The 21,050-nt window shown below is 31.8% G+C and overlaps 2 protein-coding genes and 1 long non-coding RNA gene across 3 annotated transcripts; 1 reads left to right on the forward strand and 2 right to left on the reverse strand.

Moving 5' to 3' along the window:
- The first annotated feature begins 301 nt into the window (after positions 1-301).
- LOC114398351 lies at positions 302-1,945 on the forward strand. Its single transcript, XR_003663585.1, has 3 exons — positions 302-609; positions 747-804; positions 1,135-1,945. It is a non-coding gene; the product is annotated as an uncharacterized LOC114398351 (long non-coding RNA).
- A 3,840-nt stretch (positions 1,946-5,785) lies between these two features.
- Positions 5,786-9,584, reverse strand: LOC114399970 (phosphoribosylglycinamide formyltransferase, chloroplastic-like). Its single transcript, XM_028362197.1, has 8 exons — positions 9,509-9,584; positions 8,290-8,462; positions 7,502-8,056; positions 7,131-7,233; positions 6,872-7,048; positions 6,643-6,769; positions 6,310-6,437; positions 5,786-6,194 (listed from the first exon to the last, which is right to left on the reverse strand). The coding sequence occupies exons 3-7, from the start codon at positions 7,929-7,931 to the stop codon at positions 6,324-6,326; spliced, it is 951 nt and encodes a 316-aa protein (XP_028217998.1). The 5' UTR covers positions 7,932-8,056; positions 8,290-8,462; positions 9,509-9,584; the 3' UTR covers positions 5,786-6,194; positions 6,310-6,323.
- A 1,379-nt stretch (positions 9,585-10,963) lies between these two features.
- On the reverse strand, positions 10,964-18,049 carry LOC114399968 (probable zinc metalloprotease EGY1, chloroplastic). The gene is made up of 10 exons (XM_028362196.1): positions 17,530-18,049; positions 16,368-16,829; positions 16,056-16,196; positions 15,228-15,329; positions 14,754-14,965; positions 13,827-13,877; positions 13,609-13,678; positions 11,725-11,793; positions 11,379-11,429; positions 10,964-11,272 (listed from the first exon to the last, which is right to left on the reverse strand). Exons 1-10 carry the CDS (start codon positions 17,902-17,904, stop codon positions 11,114-11,116), a joined length of 1,692 nt encoding a protein of 563 aa, XP_028217997.1. The 5' UTR covers positions 17,905-18,049; the 3' UTR covers positions 10,964-11,113.
- Positions 18,050-21,050: the final 3,001 nt, after the last annotated feature.

The raw sequence follows: 21,050 nt of genomic DNA on the forward strand, positions 1-21,050 counted from the left end.
AATTTATAACAATACTTCATGCGAATACACTCATTCATTTTGTATACACATTTTTTTCTCTATTTTATCCTTTAATATGTATTTGTTCTCCAATAATATTACAAATGGATATTACATATTATTTTTAAATTTTATCCTTCAACTGCCAGAGAGGAACTACACGGTTTTAAAAAAAAAAAAAAAAACCTTTTGAAATTTGAAATTGAACAACACACAACTTGGTGTAACCGCAAACCACACCCCCCTCCCTCCCACTTCTTCTCCCTCATTCTCATCTTTTGTTCTTCTTTCTCCTTCATATCATTTTCATTATTTTGTGTTCTGAGAATGATTACATTTTCCTTTGTTTTTATAACTCTCAAACCATGTTCTTTATTTTTTTTGATATGTAATATGGAGGAGTCCACTCCTAACAGGTAACAACATATATAGTTAGTTATTAACCCTTGGTCCATTTTAGTTGCAGAAGATGAAGAAGAAGAGGAACAATGGAGAAATGGTGTCAGTTCAGTGTTGACAAAGTAGCTAAAGTGATAGAGCACAAAATAAGGAAGAGTCCAAAAATCAGATGATGATGATGATGGGGAACGATTGTACAAAGATCTAACGGTATCAACAATTCATTCTAATATAGTTATCCTCAATTCATCATTCCGTTTTTGCCTTCTATATAAATCAGTTAATTTTTTTTCTAATTTGCCTTTTTATCTCTCTCACACACACATATTTACCCCTTGGACTTTCAGTGGGACACTTATAGGAAGGCACTTGAGTCTTGAGTGTATAGAAGTTTGAAAGCATATGGTAAACAACTTTCTTTTGCAAATGATAACACTCATGTCTCTATTGAGTGAAAATGCATTCTTATTTTGTTTGCACTGAGTTCTTCCATTAAAATGCATTGCTTACTGGTTAATATTTAGACAACTTGATTCTTAAAATTTTAAAATAAAATGGCACCCATATACGTTCAATCTTGATTTGTACATGTTTGCATCAAGATTTCTAGATTATTTTTCGGTTAGGCTCATTCTAATTCATGATTTTAATTCTGGGTTAGTTGTAGGGAAATCCTGTGTACTAATTATAAATTCCTATGTTGTGAATTGCTTTCTCTCTATCTTATCAATTTAGGCATGGCAGAGAACGCTGAAATCCAATTGGAAGCCCAACCTTGTCTGAAAATTCAGTGAACACCACCATGACTGAGGTAAGGAATCATGTCTTAAATTTAGGTGTGGGCTATTTATTTATTTTGTATATCTATTCCCATGGTAACTACACACTCTTCCTTTGTACGGTTAATTTTTTTTCTTTAGAGAAGTCATCTCTATTGACTATTTAGGCTATATCTTTTATGTGTGTTCCCCCTATATTTCATTGTTAATGAGAGGAAGTGTACTGACAGATATGGCTGATAAATTGAGTTTGAATTCAGAAGTAAAGCCATTTAGGATGTTAGCTTTTAAGGGAAACCCAAAATCAAGTGGAAAGTCCATTTTCCATATTCATGAGATGCAAGTGAATTAGGAAGTCACATTACAAACTGACTACAGTGAGGGATGGATAGAATGAGTATCTGTCCAAGCAAATGCACCTTTATTTGTCTTGGGGCTGTTGATAAAAATCTGCTGCATAATAGTGTCAGTTTAAAGGGTTTTCCATTGTACGTGTTGTTTTCAATTCTTGATGTTTGTATGATTGGTATAACTTTGTTTCAAACTACATGTTTCTTTCATTATTTGTCACTTTTGTATTTTGCTTCAGGCTTCAGTCCTATGAAGAATAACTACAAGGTTTTAAGAGCAAATATGCAAGAAACTTTATTTTCCAAGATCAGCATATAGTTTAATAATATTTCACTCATTTTCATTCGTATTTCTCTAGACATACGTGTATCACATGAATCTATAAATTTGTTAATATTCTTGCAGAGTTGCAGGCATCTAAACCTTCTTAATTAGACACAGTTAGAATCATTTAGAAGTAACTCAGATGATGATGCAAGTGAAGATTATTCCTGTTATTAAAAGTTCATTTCTTTTTCTTAACAGCGACTATATATATTGCATGCACTTAGACAAATTTGTAAAAGACAGGCAAAAGGATTCATTAGTAATTGACTTTGGTAAGTTACATTTGAATTTGCAGCCTTGACATGTAAGATAGTCATTTTCCATTACCAACTACATGCAAGGTGAAAGATTCTTTTATATATATATATATATATATATAGGGTGAAACTTATTCTAATTGTATTTAATTTGTATAAAGTTACCACATAAGATTGTATCCTATGTGTTATTTTATCTGATTTGAATACAAAGCTTAAGGCCAAGGTCCAATTTTTGCGATTTCAATTGCAAAGATGTCTGCACACTCTTGTTTTTTTTAGACTTATTTTTATATTTCTTGTACATTTTCTCTCTGTTATTTTTTTTCATCAACTTATCTTGCTTTGTAATAGACAAAAATTTCACATAATTAAAATTATATAGACCTTCAAAGTAAAAATATAAATAGAAAGAGAAAAAGAAAAATTAATAAATCCAACATGTAATACAATAAGAAATAAAAAAGAAACATATGAAGAAATATAAGATGAATTTAAAAACATCAACGAGCGGTTGGTTAAATAAAGAAATTGTTCCTGTACTAAAAGATGAAAGCACCCGTACCCAGAAAAGAAGAAAAAAACATGATTAGAACAAAAATGCATTTGAAATTATTAACTCTTTTTTTTTTATTTTTTGTAAAATCTGAGATAATAAACAAAAGATCATATGTTGACATACCATGTTACCATAATAAACAAAGAGTCATAATTAGTAAAAAAAATATTTATACATAAACATCTATTCTGAAAACATATTAAATTAAAATATGCACATCAATGTACATAGGAGAAATTATTATAATGCAAAAACTTTAACGCTATAAAATGTTAGAAAAATAAAATGTGCAGACACACAAAAGCTGCGCCTGTATTTCTGTTAATAATAATAATAATAATAATTTATAACAATATATAATGTAATCAGACAAATTAGAAGTTAAGATATGATAGAATATGACAACAGACTATGATATAATATATAAGAAAAGAGTAAGATAAGCTTTAATATATCAACAGACTATGATATAATATATAAGACTCCATGGACTTTTTAGTTTAAAAATTATTAGTATGTATAATTGATTAAATAGTAAATAATTAATGTATTCGATATGTAAGATGGTTGTTATACTGTTAGTTTTTTCTTTTTTTGAAACAAAGAGACTTTATTACCCCCTTCAAATACTAGTCAATAATACAAGTAGGATGTGTCTCAAAATCTTGAAAGCTAGTGTAACTTCTAGAAGCCCGAGCTAATAAGTGAGCTATTAGATTTGTTTGCCTTGGAGTGAAGCAAACTTTGTAATGCAGTGAGGATTTCAACAAGGATTTACCATGCCTTATTATTTCTCCAAACCCGGAGCTATCTATATGCTCCTTATTGACACTATTCGATATTCTTTGGCAGTTCACTTCAATTTCAACGTTGTGGGGGCATTTATTCTTAAGCCACTCTAAAGCACCCGCGAGGGCGATAGCTTCCCCTTCATGCACAACTGGGATAAAGTTCCTGGTTTCTGTCCTAGCGCAGACAAAGCGCCCATTTACGTCCCTAACACAAAAACGGCTGTTGCTATCGGCATCAAGCATAATTGCTGGTACATAGAACACAACAGCGTGATTCTCATTTTGTTATTCAGTAAAACTGATATGGATTTAATAAACTGAATTAATAAGTTAATTATGTTGTAAAATAAATAATACCGTTATATGTAACACTAAAAATTTTAATATATATTTAAATGTGCATCTAAATTTAGATAATATATTTTGTAATAATTAATTTTGATCTAATAATTAATTTGTTTACATATATAAATTGTAAATAAAAATCATAAGTTTATTAACATAAATTTACTGATATATTTTTTGACTTTATTATAATTAATTTTGATCTAATAATGCATTTTTTTATATATATACATTTTAAATAAAAATCATAAGTTTCATAAAAATTCATATATTTTAACATATTAATTATTAGATCAAAATTAATTGTCTCAAAATTATTATCTAAATTTAAATGCACATTTAATATATATTACATGCGCATTTATTATCAGTTAGTTGACTAGAACGTCATAATAATAACACAAAAATCACATATTTGATCTATATTTTATTGTGTTAGGTGTACCAACAATTGAGCTGGATGCGTCTAGCAACAACCCACAAAAACCCATGCCCATGGACCCCTCGTCAACAAAGAAGGCTGCATAAACATTACATTTCACGTACCCGTTTTGAGGTGGCTTCCGCTTCACACCAAAATGACAATGACTCCCGCACTTCGTTGCTGTACACAGCTGGGACAAAACTTCCTTTGCACACACAACCACCTGCTCAAATTAGGAGTCATTTGTCTTCTCCCACAAACAAGTATTTCTATCCTTCCATAGACTCCACAACCAAGGTTTTTAAAATTAGATCCATCATTGAATCGAAGAAGGTATGGTGGTTCTCTCCATTGGAACAATAGGGCAGTTATGCTCATTACTAAACTTGTTGAAGAGATAAAATAAAAGTTTCCAGAATTGTTCGTCGAAATCATTAGAATTAGAATAATAATATAAGAATACTCCCTTATATGTTTAAGAGCATACAAGCTCAACGACAATGAAGGCATACAAATTTGCATAAAATGACATGAAAAATTGCTGATAAATAAAAATTGGTTAATATATATTTTTTATTCTTATAAAATTAACAAAGTTGAGGACGAGCCCTGATGCAGCGGTAAAGTTGTGCCTTGATGATCTGTTGGTCATGGGTTCGAATCCGAAAAGTGTATGTTCGGTTTATGCCCCTAAGAAAAAAAGTGTATGTTTTCTGTCTTTGTAAAATTGAAATATATTTGCAGGAACTAGGTTTCAGTTAACCAAGCCTAGCTCTAAGCCAAACAACACATATTTCAATTTTACAAAACTAAAAACAAGAAAAAAAATTTGTAGGGATCCAACACGTGCATTCAGTAATGCGACTCATATCGGCAGTTATAAACCACCAGAAAGTGTTTAACGAACCATTTAAACTGTATTGAACCAATTTCTAGCAGTTTAAACCACGAGAAACAGCGTGTCGCATCTCAATCTACACTTTAAAATGCATGTCTCTCCTTGCCAAAACCAACAACACAAATTCATGGGACTAATTTTGCCAAGATATTCCAAAGTCGGTAGTATCTTAGACTCTATTTCATTTTCCAAGGCTATAAAATTGTTTGCAATGTCTGATTTAGTGGTAAAGTGTAAAATTTATTAGTTGTTTTGTGGAGAACATTTCAATTTTACAAAGATAGGAAACGTACAATTTTTTTTACAAAAACTGAACTTTACCAATTTTAAAGGGAAAAAAACTATTTAGATCTAAATCCCTTTTAGATTTTTCATTCGGTTATTCTTAGTTTTCTTGTGCCTCTGATTATTATAGGCTACTATTAACATTTTCACATTACCAAACCATCTTCCTATGATCACTTACAAGTTACAATTTAGACGAGTTAACGTTTACCTTGGCTCTTTGTACTCGGATTTAATAGTCTTATTTAGCATTTTGTTTTTAAGAAAATGAAAAAATAACCTTGAATGACAACCTTCCACATTATGAATCAGTTTAATTAAAGTAGTACGAAAATACTTGTAAATAAATGGGTAGCAAAGGACAGGAGCATAGCAGAGAAGCTTTGGCATTCAGAGACAGTTCCATTTGCTTTATACTCGACAGACTCAGTGATTATAAATTAGGATAAAATGTCTAACGGCACATCAAAATTCTTATCCAAATAGTACAGTAGATAATTTCTTTATTATGGAGCGCAATCATGATACGTTAATGGAATCTTGTGAGGGGAATGAAAGACTCCAAAATATGATCAGTGACCAGATTTTAAAATCCACTGAGAGCATATTAACAGTTTGTGCAGAACAGATCAAGAGAAAAGTTTGTGACTTCCTGGTTATAACATTCTTGGATATGTGACATCATGAGTGCACCAGAAATTACCTAATAATTACAATTCATTAACTGTATTTGGGGTGAATGCAAAAATTTCATATGCAAAATCTCCAACCAAAATCCCCTACAACAGAAACAAAAGTCCTATCAGATGCAAGGCTTCATCATAATAAAAAGATGAAGTGGAATATACAAATATTTTTACGACATTCAAAGAAGTTTAATAGTTAATATAATACCATATAAATGATAATCAGCGAAACTCATTGGGGTTTTCTTTGCTTTGGATGAGAGGAACACCATCTTGCCTCCAAACCACACGTTCTTCGCATAAAGCCTCCACCACCTCCACATATAATTGGTGCTCCTAAATTTGGAAATAAAAATAAACAGTAATCAATTCAATCCATCTTGACAGTCTGTCAGGTTGCTAGCCTTTTGCAAAGATGTCAAGGTTCACGAATGCTTCATATCACAAATATATTTGTTGAATTTCATTCAGGATTAAAATTATTCAATAGTTTAAAATGCCACCATTTTTTGAAGCTGATTAAAGATATAGTCTGTATTACCTCTTTGAGAACCCTTGCAGCCAGCTCTTCTACAGTATCATTGGCAAGCACAGGGACAACACGCTGTGCAAGGATACGCCCTGTATCATAGTGTTCATCAACAAAATGAATGGTAGGACCTGAAAACCTAACCAACATAGAAAAATAAAACACTGATTACTAATCAAGAACCAACTACAACAATGTTTCACTGAAAAAACATGCTTCAGATATTTCAATAGAAGTAAACCTTGCTCCAGAAGCAATTACTGCTTTGTGCACTTTCATGCCATAGAATCCCTTGCCTCCAAAAGCTGGAAGAAGTGATGGATGAATGTTGAATATAGATCTTTTGTAAGCTCGGATCAATTCCACTGGTATAAGTTTGAGGTATCCAGCTAAAAGAATAAAATCAACCTCAAATTTCCTGATTAAAAAATGGATTATATGTTAATAATGTAACCACGTAAAGTTAAATACAATTGCAGAAAATGAAGGAAGCATCTGACCTTAGTGTATCAACAAGGTCACTTGGATTAGATTCATCCTTTGATATATGGTACAGTATAACTGGGATACCATTATTTCTTGCATACTCCGCACCTCCACAATCTGGTATTAATATAAAAGAAAGACAGAACAAAGGAACTTTTAGTAGACAAAGGCTCAAAATAAAAAGGTAAATCAAAACATAGTCCAAACATCTCATGTCACACAAAGAAGCTTGCTTCTTCTAGCCATGAGAATAGTAAATATGATCCTTGAAGGCATGCAATCTTAATCCAGTGACTAATATCAACTAAGCAAGAATTTAGCTAAGCAAAATGATGACAGAAAAGGGCAAACATGAAAGTAAACGGGTAGTAAGATAGAGCATTACCACTTTTATTTGTGACCAACACAAGAACATCTCCATGAAGTGATCCCCTTTTGGAGGCCTCATGAATTGCTCTGAAGTTGGATCCTCCACCAGAAACGAAAACTGCTAGCTTTTTCCTTCGCACGGTGATCTGAGCCCTCACCTCATGGCCCTCCTTTGGTTCTGCAGTGCTGCTGCTGCTGCTGCTGCTGCTGCTGCTGCACCATATCCTCTTCCAAGAACTAGAACACACTTCTTTGTGCACAATGCTGATAGGATGGGAAGCTCCACTGGGAACATTGAGATTCTGAGATTGACTAGAAGTATACAACGATGAAGAAGGTAAAAGAGGGAACTTTGGAGAGAATTGTTGTTTCACAATTGGAATAGATGGCACTGAAGATGGTTTTGGACAGAATCTGGAAAGAATCTGTTGAGCTTCCATGGACATTTTAATTTGAACAAAAAATCGCAAATCTTAGATTAGTACAATTTCGTTGAAGGGGCCAAAAGGAACGAACAACACAGCGAGCTCTTCAAGATGTTGATGGTGTCCTTGTGTCGAGTTTGTCGAAACTTCCAAAGCATCACAAAGAAAATAGGATCAATTAGTAACTATTGACGGGTAAAAAAAAAAGTCAAAAGAAACATAAAACCACACAAGCAATCACAACAACTAAACCCAAAACAATAATTCTCAAAAACTGAACAACAGAAGCACAAATCAGAAACACAATCCCAAATAACAGAAGCACAGTACCAAAATAGACAGCAACAATTATCAAAAACTGAACAACAGAAGCACAAACCTTAACAGTTTCGATCTATAGAGGATTCAGGCTGTGCTTGCATATGAAGCGAGTGGCGTATCGGAGAATGAAAAGTTAATGAGTGAAGTGTTGTGAACGAAGAAGCACACTCTGGGGCTGGGGTCAGCATTCGAAGATGCCTTGAAAGAATCCAGCTTTCACGTGTTCACCACCTATTTGAAAGAATGTTTGAGAAAAGGACAAGTGTTGTCGATTTGAACGAGAGAAAGGGTTCGAATTGTGGAGTGGTATATACAGAGAGAGAGAAAAAATGATATGATAATCATTAAAATTGTTAACTAAATCAGAAAATGTTAATTTATTTTAATTATAAAATGTCATGTATCTTTTTATAATCTTTAATTTATTGTGATAAAATTTATTAAAATAAAATTTAATTTTTAATTATTTTTTGTGATAAAAATATTAAGATAAAAAATTATTGAGATAATATATTTTATTTTTATTTTGCATATTTATTGTTTTCAAATTAAGATATGAATGAATCTTAGCTTAATTGCATATTTCACTATTCAACTTCAATTATTTTATGAATTTTATCACTCACTTTTTTAATGTAAATTTTATTATCCAAATTTTTAATTTTACACATTTTATCGTCATTGACATGTCAAAAAAAAATTAAAGAAAAAAAAATAAAACCACATCTTTTTGTTGTCAGCACAATAATAAAATACACAGAAATAAAAAATTTGAATAATAAAATTCATGAAAAAGTTAAGCATAAAAAATTGCAATTAAGTCATGAATCTTTCAGTATCAACTAAACAATTCAATCTATCATTTTAAAAATCTTTAGTTCTAAATTTAATTTAAATATTTTTTAAGAAATTATTAGTAATTAATAACAATATCACAATATTAAAAATGGCCACGTTGATGAAATGCTCACATTCTAATTTTATTTCTTATTTGAATTTTGACGAGACTCAAGAAGCAATCAGGTTTTTAAAAAAGCAATTAATGTGTTTAGAAATTATATTCTAAAAATAATTTAAGAGAATTAATCTTTGCTTGCATAAAAAAAGTAAAAATACTTTTAAAGGACACATATAAATATACCAGTTTAATTAGAATTGCTTATAGTATAAAATATTCAATCATGTTAAGAATACATTGTCAATTAATTGAATTTTGTGCTTAAGATCATTTATTCCAGCTAAAAAAACATTTCTTTTTCCGAAATTTGAAAGATTACCTTTTAAACTCCAATGATTATCCAAAAGCAAGAGCAATACTATGCCAAATGGTATTACTTTTTTTTGGGTACTCCAATGATATCGAGACATGCTAGTTCACTACAGCAAGAAGAGGCCACCATAAAACGACCTTATGCAAACTAAACTACAATTTCCCTAATAAGATGGACATGGTAGTTTTCAAAAAAATTAAAAAAGATAATTTTCAATCTTCTTTTCAAAGCAAAGGATAAAATTGGATGTTTTACGTAGAGGTGGGTAAACGGGTCCAGGTCCATAGACTGACCCGTGGGGCCCGCGGTCCGCACGGGTTACAGACTAATTTTTTAAAACGGTTCATGGTTATGTCATATTTTTTGGTTTGCCTCGCTTAACCCGCGGACTATACGGGTTTGGCCCGCGGGGTCCGCTGGTTGCCCGCAGCCCTTTAATTTGTTTGATTTACTCTTTTTCACTTTAAACTTTTTTTAAATAAAAGATAAAGAAATATATTAGATAAGATAAAGATATAAAAATAAAAATAAAAGATTTAAATTAAAAGATGATAAAGATAAAAAAGGATAAGATAAGAAAAATAAAAGATTAAGATAAAAAAAATAAGGGATAACCTGCTAAAAATCTTCTTTTTTGATATTTTTTCGATCTTTTTCTCTTTTAATCTATCATTTTCATATTTGAAAGTCATAAATAATAAAAATATCAATTCTTATCATTTAAGCCAAAAATAATTGTTAAATAAATATTTTTAAAGATATTTCAATATATTTTTATTATAAAAAAATAGCTCATATCATATTTAGTAGTTGTAACAGGCTAAGAACATTTTTTCTCCTCACGTGTGCTTAACAAATATCGAACTAGGCTTCTTGTTGACAATATATACTAAAAATTGGTTACTAGTATTTGATATGCATGATAAATAATATGTAATAATTATTGTCTTTTAATCACTTAACTTGATTTTATTCTAATATTTATTATTATTTTGAGTTTTAGGAAAAGAAGATGAAGATATGGAGATGAAGAAGACTCAAACTACTTCAAATATGAAATCATTTGTTGGTGGAGATGTTTAAATTTCATATTTTAGATTTATTGCTTGGATTTTCTTTTGTTAAGACATTATTTATTTTATTGATGTAATTGACTAATTATTGAAATTTTATTTACATTTGTATCGAATTTAATTTGATTGTATTATATTTTTATTAAAATTAAAATTCTTTTAAAGCTAGGCCCGCGGATCGGTCCATTTGACCCGCGGGGTCCGCGGGACGGGAACGGATCAATTTATTTGATCCGTGTAAGAAGCGAGGCAGATTGAACCGGTCTGCTACCAATGCGGGCTTATGCGGACGGGCCTTACGCGGGACAGACCGGCCCGCTTACCCACCCCTAGTTTTACGTTTTTCGCCCAAAAATTATTTCTTTTGGACGGTACTTTTTGCCCAATAAAAGTAAAGGAAGGTTTTATTACGAGGGATCGCATATAAATTGTAATTATAAATTGTAATTGAATTGGGCTTCTTTGGTAACGATATTACCTATATATTTCACTACTCAATTTTAATTAAAATTGGCCTTAGTGTACACATAAATAAACATCAAAATGCAGTTACAAGACCTATACCCAGTTCCTCTGCAAGCTCATCCCCAACAGGAACAAGAGTCAAGACAACAAGAAAAATAGCAATTGCCACAAGTGCCTTTCTCCATGTTCCAACCTCTGTCACATCATTTAAGCATGGTTTCTCTGGTGCCCTCTGAGCAAAGAGGGGTAAAAAAGAAGAAAAAACACTCTTCAGAAATAATTGCAAAAACAATTAACTTCATCATTTCCTTTCAAATTCAAGACAAGTATTTGTATACCTGACATAACAAAACATAAAGTCCCCAAGGAAGTGAAAGAGGTCCACCAAGCTGTTGAAAAGAGTAAAAAAAATGCAACTTTAATAAAAAGGGAAAAGAATAAATTACTATAATAAATCAAGAAATGACTAAACAATGAGGAACTAGGGACTCCAACTTTTTTATTAGTGCAAGTATGCCCTATTTTCTTTTAGGAAAGGACTAGGGAGAGTGTTAGTAAATAGGAATATGAACAAAAGACTGATAATAAATACACATGATAACTCTGAAACTAAATTATATAATGGTTGAACTTTAACAATGTTATTGAACAACTATATATATGCTTTGTTTAATTCAGATATACCACTCCTAATCCAAGCAATGTATACGTTGTTAAACCAAAGCCCACTAGCGCATTTTTTCCAAAAGCACCCTGCAAAAACATGTAACAGAATTAGCATATTCTTTTTACAGCACTAAGGACCTTAATTATAACGCTCATCCCATCATATTAGATAATTTAGAATAATTAGAAAAGGGTGATGGTTTTTACATGCTAGAAACATTAAGATGCCTAATCATATGAATGAGAATATTCATGTGCGTGGAGTCCATATATTCACATCTTACAATAAAAAATTATATATATCTCCATGTCATAGGTTGTAAATTTTATACCTATGCTCAATATAATATCACCTTTTAACATCAAATCATTATTATGTCATAAAAAATAGATATGAAATATGAATTAAAGCTCGTTTGAATTTTGAACTTGTGTGACCCCTGGAGACTCATAAAGGTAAACCAAAGAGTACAAACTCACATCCTCCAATAAAAAATTACACATGTCCATGTCATAGGTTGTAAATTTTATACCTAAACTCAATATAATATCACCTTGTAACATCAGATCATTATCACAAATCATAAAAAGTACATATGAAATACGAAGAAAAGCCGGTTCAAGTTTTAAACTTAGGCAACCCCTAGGGACAAAGGAGACAAACCAAAATGTACAAAACAATCATCAATCATCATTAATAATCAATGAGTCATGGCATGAATCTTACATAGAGAGTTTTATTCTCCAAAGACTTCCTTTTACCAAACTACCATAATAATGTATATGTTATTATTCAAGTGCATGTAAAAGGGTCCCTGGATCCCTACAAAAAAATCTGACTAATATGCCATCCTAGTTCCTCATTTCAAGCATTTCCTGTTAAAACTATGTCCCTACTTTACTCATTACAATCTGAAATGGGGAAAGCCATGTCATAACAATGTCCTCCCTTTTAATATTCAGCATGTTCCCCAGAAAGGAAAAAATACAAATAATTAGGTCCCTTCTATATCCCCTATTTATGACAAATGCCCCACTGTTAGCCCTGGAATGGTTACCTATCAAAAATCAGCTCAGTGGTTCCAAAACCACTTTAGACACCCTAACCCTTAATACCATAATGGCCAACACAAGTTGTGATTTTCACGATCTATAAAGATATCTTAAAATATTCACCACCTTCCAATGTGTTCGTAATAGGTCATGACATCAAGAGGCACCAAATATATATTGAAGCCTAACTTTGTTTTTTTGTGCCAATGTCAGAAAAAAATGGACTGTCCTCTTATTTTCTGACTCCTCATTTCGCTTCCCAGACAAGTCATTCAATAAGCCTCATGTTCTTAATTAATCTCATCCTCCCAACTTAGAAAGGGTTGAGTCTTTTAACCCATTGACTGAATTGATAACAGTCAGAAAATAAACAAATTGATAATTGATATTAGAATTAGGAGCTGTAATGATATAAAAAAAATTAAAACACATGACACAATGTCCCAAGTCATAATTTAAAACAGAAACAAATCTAGCAAGCAAGGTTGTTAACTAATTAATTGTGTGTTTTTGGTCATATATCTATAAATTGTTAGCAAGATAAGAAAGGGAGATAAACGGAGCTTTAACTCCTAAGAATGGCATCTACAACAATTTCAAAATGTTCTCACTTCAAAACATTGTTCTTGATTGAAGCTAAGGCCCTAAATGATCATTGCATTTATGTTGCTTTGTCCTATTACAGTAATTGGAATTGATGAATGCTGAGAAGATTTTAGTTTAAAATTGAAAATAGACAGACAATATTTTCCCTTTGACTCAAATATTGTCCCAAATAACTAAGAAATGAAAAATATAGTAAGCAATGTATATTTCACCAGCTAAAGCTTAAAAGGTGAAACAGGATACCTGCACTGCTCTTCCACCATCAAGGCACCCCACTGGAAGCATGTTAAAAGCTTGTATGGTTAAGCCACACCTGAAAAATCATAATAAATAAATAAAAAGGCAGGCATGTTATGGAAAATGAATGATCAAGAAGAGTCTGTTTGGAACCACAAATTTCTTAAATTGATTTGATTTGTCATTGAAAGTAAATTAGATTACAGGAGGAAAAGTTGAATTACCAGCCTGCAATCACAAGAGGGTGAATTGGAACTGTTTCAGCATGCATTGCTCTGCACATTGACATTAGCAAATAGCAATCAGATTAAAAAATATACATACATACATAAGCATCAATTCCAATATACATACTAAGGTAGTGTTTGGCCCAACTTATTTTGGGTTTCTCTTTTGAAAAGGAAAAGTTGGGCTAAACAAAGTTTTCAGAAAAAGAGCTTCTAAAAAAGTAGCTTCTTTAATAAAGAAAAGTTTGAAAAAAAGAGTTTTTATTAAAAAAAACTAGTTTTGGAGCTTTTGGCTTCTACTTCTCCTTTTCCTTCTTTGGGCCTATTTGGATAAAATTTCTCAAGAAACATTTATAGAAGAAGGAAACAAAAAAGTAAAATGAATTAAGCTTCTTCCACAAGTTAAAATTAACTTTCATACAGGTTAAAACTTAAAATCAACTTTTGGAGAAGCTAAGAAAGGTTCTGTAAATCAACTTATGCATGAGCTAATTATGGAATAAGTTTAATTCATTTTACCTTCTTATTTTCTTCTCCTATAAGTGTCTATTAGAAATATATCCAAACAGAGCATTTATTTAATACGGATGCACTAGCCAACAAATTTCAACTTAAAAGTAACTTCTATAAAATTAACAATCCATTTTATATTTAAATTTAAAGCTCTTATTAAAACTTAACCTTAAATAGCTTTTAAGCTCTAAAATACCAGGCCAAACACTACCTAAAACCATGGACTACAATCAAGTCATGTCAAACACTTAGAAACAGCTTGGTTTGGAAAATGCCCTAAATGTAATGATCCATTTTATTCATCCAAATAGTGTATATTAACTAAATGACAGAAAATCACAAGCACTGGACCTATGATTAGCAGATTATATTCTTAATCCATTAAAAAATTGAGGAAAGAAGGGAACATACGCATAACCAAGGGTTGCTCTACTGATCAATCCAAGAAGCAAGGAACCTTGAAACAACAAGCTAGGTACTTGCACCAAATCTCCTGTTATATCTGGATTTGATGAGAGAAGAAGGCCAACAGCAAACATCGAAAATGATAATACAGCACCAGCAAAGGGACCCGCAAGTGATATGTCTACTTGTGTACTTCTATCAGGAAGGATGGATTTAAACTACAATGTCATAGCATTTGTCATATTTAGTAGCAATAGAATAGAATAGATACACAGTTAAAAGATACTATTGATGACTATGTGAATGGTAAATGGATGCATTATATTTACATGATCTGAATAAATGAGATACTTGTAAATCTCTGCAAAAGATCGAGCAAATATAATCCCAAATACTATAAGCATGTTATTATAATAGCTTCAACCAGTAGTCACAAATTCAATACATAAGTGACTGGTAAGAAAAATTAGATAATCTCACCTGTGTAATAGCACCAAAGCTGCCAAGTGTAATGTTTGGAATGAAGAAAGGTATGCTTAATTTTACTTGTTTAGGAAATGCTGATAGAAAGTGTCCAACCTCCTGCATATAGTCATATCCATCAGGTAGAACATATACAAAGAAACAATAAGGGCAATTTATGGAATTTAGTACAAATACATAGAGAGAAAATTAAACAAATAATGCATTGGGCCATTGAGCATAGTCACATAGAAAATAAATAAGTAACCTTCAACACAGCACACATTGCAGGTATTCCTACTTGTACAACACTTGACAGCAAATATATGTATAAAAGTGGATTATATGAATCTGCAAACTAACTGAAACTTCTGGCTGCTGTCATACATTGCCAAAAGTAAGTCAATCATCATAGTTGGCAGCAATACTAGATTGATAGATAGATTCTTATGACTGATTGCATAACAGTATTGTGGAAATTAGAGTTTAGGTAAAGGAAGAGAAAAGGAGAGAATAGAAACTAAAAATTATAGGGTATTAATTTGCTTATAATCCATTATCATAGGTGTCATCTTCACCACAGCACCTCTGCTTATAAGCCACCAACATAAAGTTTACTTGATGAAGCCAATAGTTTAAAAAGTAGTAAGTTTATTTTGATCATTCAGATCCCTCACTTCTATAATGAAGAAACTAAGTCTAATAAAAGCAAAAGACCAGAATCCCAGACAATTCACCGAATAAAACTCACTACAATTTGTTGTAATGCAGAAGATAAAGAAAGAAAGAAAGTTCAATTTTATTACAATTATGTTAAAAAAATGCCAAAAAAAATGAAATGCTTACATGAAACAGAAGAACCCCCAAGACACCATATGCTAAAGGTAAAGCCGAGTCAACAAATGGAAATAGCAGCTCCATATCTGGAGCTTCAACAGCATCCGGATCTGTGAAATATTTCACAACTTCTGGAGGAAGTCTGTTGATCTGATTAACCAAAAAGCATGGCATCAACAAAATATCGAATAATGACAGAAGACAGCGAGACAACAATACAATTATTGACATTTAGAGAGAGAGAGACTATAGAAACAGTGTTGCTCACAAACATTTATCAATCACCATCTGATGTGCAAAGGCTGTCAATCACTAGCCTACCTGAGATGCAATTCCTAGCTCCACTGAGGAACCAATAGTTAGGAGAAATAACAGCAATGCAATGACATATTGCCAAAGCGTCATCGGCCCCGGCTCAGAAACCTCCTTCCGCAGCAAACCAAAGCTCACACGTGGCCCACCGCGTGGATCAGGACTGTCCGCATTGGGTTCCTCCACCATAAAAAGGTTGTACTTATCACCCGTGACTTCAACTAGCTGATTCTGGAGTTTGGCAAAAACATCCTCTCTCTTCCCCCTTAAATTCCCAATGAAAAGAATGCCTTCTCCCAAGTCTCCAAAAGGCTCCTCTTTCGTCACCCAGAAGGTCGAATACCCAAAAAGCTTATCCTTAATCAGCTTTACATCAGCAGGATCAACCTTCTCAGGCCCAAGGAGCTCAATAAGTTTGAAAGAATCAACTTGAAAAGTGTTGTATGCTGGTCCAAGCGATGACAAAGACGACTGAAGAAGTAAAATGATGCAAACATGACAATCAATAATCACAACCGATAATTCACATGCAAAAAAAAATAATCACAACCGATAATTCACATGCATAAAATGCAACAGAATATATGTTACTAAATAGAAATTGCAGCACTCAAACTCTCCCATCAACTTCAAATCAGTCCATGTATTTAAAATTACTGCTTTTGGTTTTATTCTCTAATCATAGTTGAAGTTTTCCCTTGATAATCTTTGTTGACCTTTAATGCAAACTTACATTGTGCGAACTACTGAGATGAAATTCCAATTCTAATTGAAGAACTACATCTAAGTTTTGTCCTTTCAAAAACTCCCCTCGAGAAAGGACTAAAGTGAAGTCTTATTTTTGAATTGTGAACTAAAGTGGCTACTTAATCCACATTTGTCACTGGGTTTTATCCACATATTCATTAAAAAAATCATTTTTAAAACAAACTTTAGGGGTTACATAATTCTACAGTAAATAAATTAAATTAAATTGAAGCTACGTAAACATAATAAACTAACGGCTATCTTCAACTAATCCTAGCAATAAATTCAAAAATCATATTCTTTGCAAATAATGGTTTACTGAAGTTACGTAAACATAAATAAACTAATAGCTATCTTCAACTAATCCTAGCAATGAATTCAAAAATCAAATCTTTTTTGTTTCTTTTTGCAAATAATGACTCACCCTCTGAGAAGTGGAAGGAGGCGTCGATTTCTGCGAAGTGAATCCTCTCTCTTCTTCGGGCATCGTCGTCGTAACGTTGGATTTCGAATCGTCGCCACCACTTTCCTCTCCGGCGGCACCAACGTTGTTACTGTCCTTGTCGCCGTCGTCACTGTTGTTGTCATTATTAGTAGCAAAACACCTAAGGCTATCAAAATTGGAGAGCTTCGACTTGCCCCATTTGGGTACTCGCGCGCGTGAGAAGAAGCAGGAGGAGGCGCCCCTCAAGCGCGTGAGCTTATGGCACTGAATCCTCTCCCTGAAGGCGCGGCGAACCGGGTTGGAGCGGAACTCCGAGTTCAGAGGCATGAAGCTGCAACTCGTTAGAGTCCCCATTTCGGAACGAAACGACGGTCGTTCAAGCGAAACAAAAAGCGTTTCAGAATGGCATGGATGGATGGTGTTTTTGACCGTCGTTTGAAGGTTTCGGATGGAACGCTGTAATGTCGTTGAAGGTTTTTTTTTTTTTTTTTTTGGATGTGGTTGCGGGTTGCGGGTTGCTGCGGCCTTTGGATAAAAATTATTTTTTAAAATATTCAATTAAATATCTTGTACAAAAAGGAAAAAATTGATTAAATATATCTTTTTTTGCCTTGAATCATACCCATTCAATAACGTACTCTTGCTTGCATTGCAGTTAACAACTCCTTTTACTTAACTACAAACTCTACTAGTAGTAACTATGTCAAGTAAGGGGTAGTTTAATTTTAAGTTAAATTTTTTTAAAAATTGAACTTATAAATTAAATACCTATATTCAGCAAAAAAAAATACCAATATTCAATTTAGTAAATTTGTAAAAATCAATAATATGGATTTAGATGATAAAGAATAAAGAAAGATAAAACATTTTTTGAAACAAAAAAGAAGTAAAGAATACATTTTTAAAAATTGAAAAATAATTTAATTTGAGGTAAAAAGGGAAATTTAAAAAATAATTAAATATTATATTAAATAAAAATAAAATTTTGAAAATTTTCAATGTATACATTATATACAATAAGAGATGCTCTCACGTTTAAAAATACTAACTCAATTTTATAATATAAGTGTATATTATTTGGTTATTATTATTAATTACACTTTTAATCCTCTATGATGGTGTAATTTTAGTTTCTTATATTTTAATTGATATTTTAATTGCACAAAGTTGGTTCTTCAAATATTGTAATTGTGTAATTCTGATTCATCCATTAGTCTTTTATTAAATTTTTGATTGATTTTGTTTATGTAGCACTGGATGATAGTGTAATAGCTAACATGTTGTAACACTATGTTTTTCACTATATATGATAAGTAATTTAATTAAAATACAAGAAAAATTAAATTTTTTAAGGGTTTGAATAAAGAGTAATTAATGAATATGGTGAAACAATTATATGTTGTTTATGTGTTGTTATGAGTTTGATGGTTTTTATGAGGTTGAGCTTTTGTTTATAAAAGTTGAGAACAATGGATAAAATTTGTTTTAGAAGATGTTAGAACCAAAGATATGAACCATACTTAATCCCTCAAAAATTTGATGGTTTTGATAATATCAAATGTATATTAAATTTTGATAGACTATTAGATTTTATTGAGTATCATAAAAACATTATTGTCTAAAGCTATTTTGGCATTGAATTTCCTAACCTTGTGTTTGGATAAGGAATTTCAGATTTTCAGGGAATTTGAAATGCATAAAATTTGAATTACTTTGATTTTAATTTCCTTTATTTTTCAAATGTTTTGTTTGGATAAATCAATTCAAATTTCTTCCATTTTAAATTCTTTTTGTTTGGATAGGACAATTCAATTTCCTCCATATGCAAAATTTTAATTTTATATTTTAAATAGATGAAATTTTAATATTAAACTTTATAGAAAATAAACACAATTTAATTTTGAAATATTAATTAAAAAATATTTTTCAATTTTTAATAATTTATAAATACTGATAATTTTAACTAGGATTGTTTTGTCCGACTACAACCAGTGATGTTTTTAAACTAACATCAACCAAGGCTATTTTTCGGTCGACATCAAATAAGGATTTTTTGTCAAATTATGTCAGGAATATTTGTCAACTGACGTCAGTCGGGGCTATTTTTTGGCTAACGTTGGTTGAGTCTATTTTTCAGCTGATGTTGGCTGGGTTTTTTTTACCAACGTCGGCTAGAGTTTGTTTGACTGACACCGGCTAGGATTTTTTCGAACGACGTTGACCGAAACTATTTTTAGCTAACGTCGGCCTAAAAAATCCTAACAAGCGTTGACAAAAAAATCTACCCAATCTCGGCTAAAAAATAGTTTGGTCGATGTCGACTAATAGAACCTACCCGATGTTGGCCGAAAAACATCATTGGTCAACATTGACTAAAAAATCCCTGGTTGAAGTTGGCTAAAAAATAGTCTGACCAATGTCGAACAAAAAACCTACCCAACATCGACTATAAAATAACCTTGACTGATGTTGGCTAAAAAATAGCTTTGGCCGATGTCGACCGAAAAAACTTAAGTGGATGTCGACTGTAAGAACCTAGTCGATGTCGACTAAAAATAGTCATGCCCGATGTCGGTCAAAAATGCCTAGCTGGTGTTAGCAAAAAAACTCTAGCCAACATCAACCAAAAAACCTAACTAATGTGGTTAAGAAATAGCTCTGATTGATATCAACCAGAAAACCTAGTCGATGTCAGCAAAATAACAGACGTCGGCTAAGAAAATCTAGTTGACATCAGCCAGAACACCCTAGTTAACATTGGCTAAAAAATAACCCTAGTCGATATTGGCTAAAAAATAGCTTGTAAAAGCAAAGCTTCATGGCGAATCAAAGGTGATTCAAAGGTGTTTTGATGATAACAACGATGATAACAAAAGATGATGACAAAGGTGATGACAAAAAGCTCAAAGATCAATCAAAGAACAACTCAAGTGAATCAAAAACAATTCGAGAGTTCAAGATAAGAATCAAGAAGAATTCAAGACTCAAGAAGAAAGTTAAGAGTCAAGAATCAAGATTCAAGGTTCAAGATCTCAAAAATCAAGATCAAGATTCAAGACTCAAGATTCAAGAATCAAGAGAAGACTTAATCAAGATAAGTATAAAAAATTTTTCTCAAAAATTGAGTAGCACATGATTTTTTTCAAAACATGTTTACCAAAGAGTTTTTACTCTCTGGTAATCGATTACCAGATTGTTGTAATCGATTACCAGTAGCAAAATTGTTTTTGAAAAAGTTTTCAAATTGAATTTACAACGTTCCAATTAATTTCAAAAAGTTGTAATCGATTACAATGTTTTGGTAATCGATTACCAGTGCCTTTGAACATTGAAATTCAAATTCAAATGTGAAGAGTCACATCATTTCACATAAAAGCTTTGTGTAATCGATTACACTGATTTGGTAATCGATTACCAATGACTGTTTCTGAATAAATCAAAAGATGTAACTCTTCAAAAGGTTTTTGACTTTTTCAAATTGGTTTTAAGTTTTTCTAAAA

Source organism: Glycine soja, chromosome 19 (genome assembly GCF_004193775.1).
Source record: "Glycine soja cultivar W05 chromosome 19, ASM419377v2, whole genome shotgun sequence".
In the NCBI taxonomy this organism is placed as follows: domain Eukaryota; kingdom Viridiplantae; phylum Streptophyta; class Magnoliopsida; order Fabales; family Fabaceae; genus Glycine; species Glycine soja.